This window comes from Hipposideros armiger, unplaced genomic scaffold, assembly GCF_001890085.2.
Source record: "Hipposideros armiger isolate ML-2016 unplaced genomic scaffold, ASM189008v1 scaffold_94, whole genome shotgun sequence".
Classification (NCBI taxonomy): Eukaryota; Metazoa; Chordata; class Mammalia; order Chiroptera; family Hipposideridae; genus Hipposideros; species Hipposideros armiger.
Genome location: NW_017731444.1, coordinates 2,070,239 through 2,074,068, shown reverse-complemented (window position 1 = coordinate 2,074,068; position 3,830 = coordinate 2,070,239). Strand labels below are relative to the sequence as shown.

The window sequence follows — 3,830 nt, the reverse complement described above, 5'->3', positions numbered from 1 at the left end:
AGAGCTGCTCTAGCCTACAGACCCCATGCCCACCCACCCCACCCGCCCACCCCCAAGAGACAGTTAGGATCCATGGCATATGGCCATCTGAGATGGAGTAAGTGGGACCTTCATGGGGTCAGGGGTCTCACTGAAATGTCCCCTTTAGAGTCTTCACATCAGCAGCCTAGAAGGCATGTGCTCTCGCAGCCCTCTAGGGCCATTCAGACTGGACAATGCCTCCCCCAGTCCTCAAACACCTTTATCTTCTTGCTCACTAGGACCCACTTCCCTTCCTCATCCGTAGTTTAAAAAGAATCTGGATAGAGCCTGGAATCACTGCACAAGAGAAACAGAACGAACTGTGATCAATGTGGCTGGAGTTTCCAGGCCACCGGAATGTGCCTGATTTCTCCCCAAATATTTGGGGACTGCACTTTACTGCTAAGAAGGGGGGTGAGGGGAGGTTGCAAATTCAGCATTAAAGAAAAAAAATTTTTTTCCGCTATCAGAATGAAGTCAGACCCAAGAGACACGCTATTGAGGAGGGGGAGGTGATGCAGGCCCACATCGTGTCCATAAAAAGACAACCAAGCCCTCACCCTTTCTTGTATAAACGACCCCTCTTGTTCAGGGAGTTGGTAAAAACTGTGCACTTGACTTTGTGAAATAGTCACTGCAGGAAATTCGATCCCAAGACCAAAACCAGGCTGTAGCAAACTCTGGATTTAACCAGGCCTCACCAGGGGACTTAGGGGACTCTACAGCAGGACCATGTAAGCTGCTGACTGTCTGACAGTGGTGGCCAAGGCTGAGCCAGAAAATGGAATGGAGAATGGTCAGCACCTGCCGGACACCCCAGTCCCCTGAAGGAGTGGCCAGAGGCACACGCCGGGTGCCTATTCCTAGGATAGAACTGGAGGGACCCCAGGGATCGTCCAGTCCAACCCTCACTTCTCAGTCAGGGGGACTGAGGTCTGGAGGGGGGGGGTCACCCCAGTGCTGACTTTCTCCCTCATCGTGAAGCTACCTCCAACCTTAGATGGTCAGGGCTGAAAGGGGTCCCTCCAAAGTCTCCCAACACCCATACTTGGCTGATGAGGACGGCAGAGATCCCGGAATTCCCAAAGGCACAAGGAACAGAACGGGCAGCCTTTCAAACTGCTCTCAATCCTCAGAAATGCCAAGAAACCTCATCCTCCATGGGCAGCGGTTTCCAAACATTTGTATTTTTAGCAGCAGAAGCCATCCTCCAAACAAAACCTTATGCAAAACCTCAAGCTACAAAACACATCAGGGGGCCGCTCCCCCCTGTGGAGCCTGAGCCCGGCTCCTGGCTCCCCTTCCAGCACCCAACACTCCGTCCCCAGGGCCCTGTGTGGAGCTCAGTCTGAAACCCCAGGCCTTGGGGGGGCTTGTAGCCCTGGAGTTGAAGCAGCCAGATCAGGCAGGCCCCTCCTTAAGGCCCCTGGAAGGTGTGGCTGGTCTCTGAGACCTGGACAACTTCGTTCTCCACCAGGCCCTGGCCCCCGTCCCCATTGAGCTGTCTCATGCGCAGGTTAATGGAGCCATATGTCTTCCTGGAGCCCCTGCCAGGGACAAAGGTGGGCCGGCGGTAGAGCTCGCCCTTGCACAGGGAGACCATCAGCAGCACAGACAAGAGCATGCCGCCCACTGTGAGCAGCCCCAGGCCCGCGATGATGCACTTGTCCAGGTGGGAGCCCAGGCGGGCGTAGTACATCTCTAGTCGTTCCATCTCCCGCGCTGTCACTGAGTCTGGGTTGACACGGGCCTCGCGGGGGATGGCGTATGCTGTCACCACCAGGAGGATCCCACTGACCAGGAAAACCAGAGCAGAAACGAAGCCATAATCCACCGGGCGGCTCACAGGCTCCAGGCCTGGCCCCTCTTCTGAACGCAGGGACAGATCGTCCCTCTGGGATTGGGGCCATGAGGGGACACCCCCAGGAGGGCTGGGGGAGCTGCCCAGTCTGGCATCCCCAGGGTTCTGGAAATGGGTGTCATGCTCCTCTGAGGAGAAGCAGGCATTCTCTACACCATCCTTGGATGGGGCCACCAGGCCCAGAGGAGCTGGTCTCCTTGGGGTCTGGGGACCATTGCTCAGCGTCTTCAGTTCCAGACCAGGGGGAGATGCCATTAGGAAGAAGGGCCCCTGCTCATCCCTTGGCCCCTTGGCAGCTGGAAGAGAAAACAGAAAGTCAGTCGAATTGAGCAAACCTCTACCAAGAGCCTGCTGCTGCTGGACATCACGCTGGGCCCCGAGCCATGCGGCAGGTGAGTCAGGCGCAGTTCCCACCTGGGGTGCCTGCCAGAGATGGAGGCGGGGAAAAGGACAAAGACAGCAGTGCAATCCAATCTGTGCTAGGATCCTGCTTCACCACTGGCCATCTTTGGGCAATTCACTTATCCTCTCCGGGCCTCAGTTTTCCCATCTACTAAATGGCAATACTACTACCACTCCCTGATGTAGGGCTTGAGATAACCCATATAAAGCACTCATAACCATAAGTGCTCAGTAAGTATCAGTGATGAGCTATTATGATGATCAAGGGAATTTAGATACAGTGGCTATCCGGTTCAAATCCCAGCTACACCACTTGAGCTTGGGCAAGTGATAAGACCTCTCCACACTGAATTTTCTCATCTGTTAAATGGAAATAAACAAAATGCCTCCCTCAGGGTTGATGTGAGGATTTCATAAAATAATGCATGTAAGGCCCCAGCCAGCTCAATGAGTGGACACTGTTGTGATGAAATGCGGATGACTGGGAGCAGGGGGGAGGGGTGGGTGGGTAGAGATGACAGGGGTGTGGGGGGGGTCTGAGAACAAAGAGGAGAAAGTCAGGGAAGCCTCTGCGAGTTGGTGGCATTTGAGCCAGACCTCAGAGGATGAGAGGCAAGGTATTGGGGCAGGAAATACTCACATCTGCCTAGATGTGTTTCAGAAAGCCCTCTCTGGCTGCTGAGTGGAGGACGGACAAATTAGAAGAAGAAGAGTGGAGGCTAGAGGTCCAGGGAGGAATCTGATGCTTTCAGGGGAGGCATGGATAGGGACTGAGAGGAAGCATATTTGAAAGCCACGACTAAAGGCAAAGCCAAACGCCTTCATGTAAGTAGAGGATGGTGTGGGAGACCTGGATGAGGACCCCAGAAGGGGAGCTGAAGGGGGAGGGGAGAAGGGGGCACTCTCTGCCCAAAGCGGAGCTATCCCACCCGACACCTGAACACACACCTGCACAGACAGACAGCACACGTGCATTCCTGCCAAAGGACAACACCTAACAGCCCATGGGCTACATTTGACTCACAGAAGTTTTGCTTTGTGTTGTTTATGGTCTGTTCATTTGTTTTTGGTGAAGTATTTGCCCATATACAGAGGGTGCCAAAAAAATGTATACACATTTTAAGAAAGGAAAAAACTATTAAAATTGTAATACTCAATATATACCGATAACAAAAGATGAATACAAATCACATTTGACTTCTGCAATTACAAGAGGTGCTCAAAGTGGTTACCATCAGCGTCCAGACACTTCTGATGATGGCGAACTACTGCTTGAGCAACATTGACCAAAGTGTCCACGTGTATACATTTTTTTGGCATCCCCAGTATAAAAAGCAAAAGATTTTACATTTTAAACTTCGGATTCCTGGCTTCTTTTACGAAATGGAAGAATCTGGCCACCCTAGGCCCCCATTTCCTCCCGACAGCACTCAGCTGGAGTTGATGATGGAGTACTCCCTTTGGCAGATCCAGGCCTCGGTTCCACAGGTCCCTCTGCCACCCCTTGCCCCACCTAGCATGTAGAATTCCTGATCCCACAGCAGAA

General features: G+C 53.0%; 2 protein-coding genes across 4 annotated transcripts in view; one reads left to right on the top strand and one right to left on the bottom strand.

Annotated features, from left to right (window-relative positions):
- Positions 1–1,187: 1,187 nt before the first annotated feature.
- TMEM74B (transmembrane protein 74B) overlaps positions 1,188–3,830 on the bottom strand; it is a 5,338-nt gene continuing 2,695 nt past the window's right edge. For all 3 annotated transcript variants that reach the window (XM_019645703.1, XM_019645701.1, XM_019645702.1), the window contains exon 2: positions 1,188–2,178. In XM_019645703.1, the coding sequence (XP_019501248.1) occupies positions 1,439–2,137 (699 nt within the window). In that variant the 5' untranslated portion in view covers positions 2,138–2,178 and the 3' untranslated portion in view covers positions 1,188–1,438. The remainder of the gene's footprint in view (positions 2,179–3,830) is intronic.
- CUNH20orf202 (chromosome unknown C20orf202 homolog) overlaps positions 2,266–3,830 on the top strand; it is a 32,486-nt gene continuing 30,921 nt past the window's right edge. The window contains exon 1 of the mRNA XM_019645682.1: positions 2,266–2,274. Coding sequence (XP_019501227.1) covers positions 2,266–2,274 — 9 coding nt within the window. The remainder of the gene's footprint in view (positions 2,275–3,830) is intronic.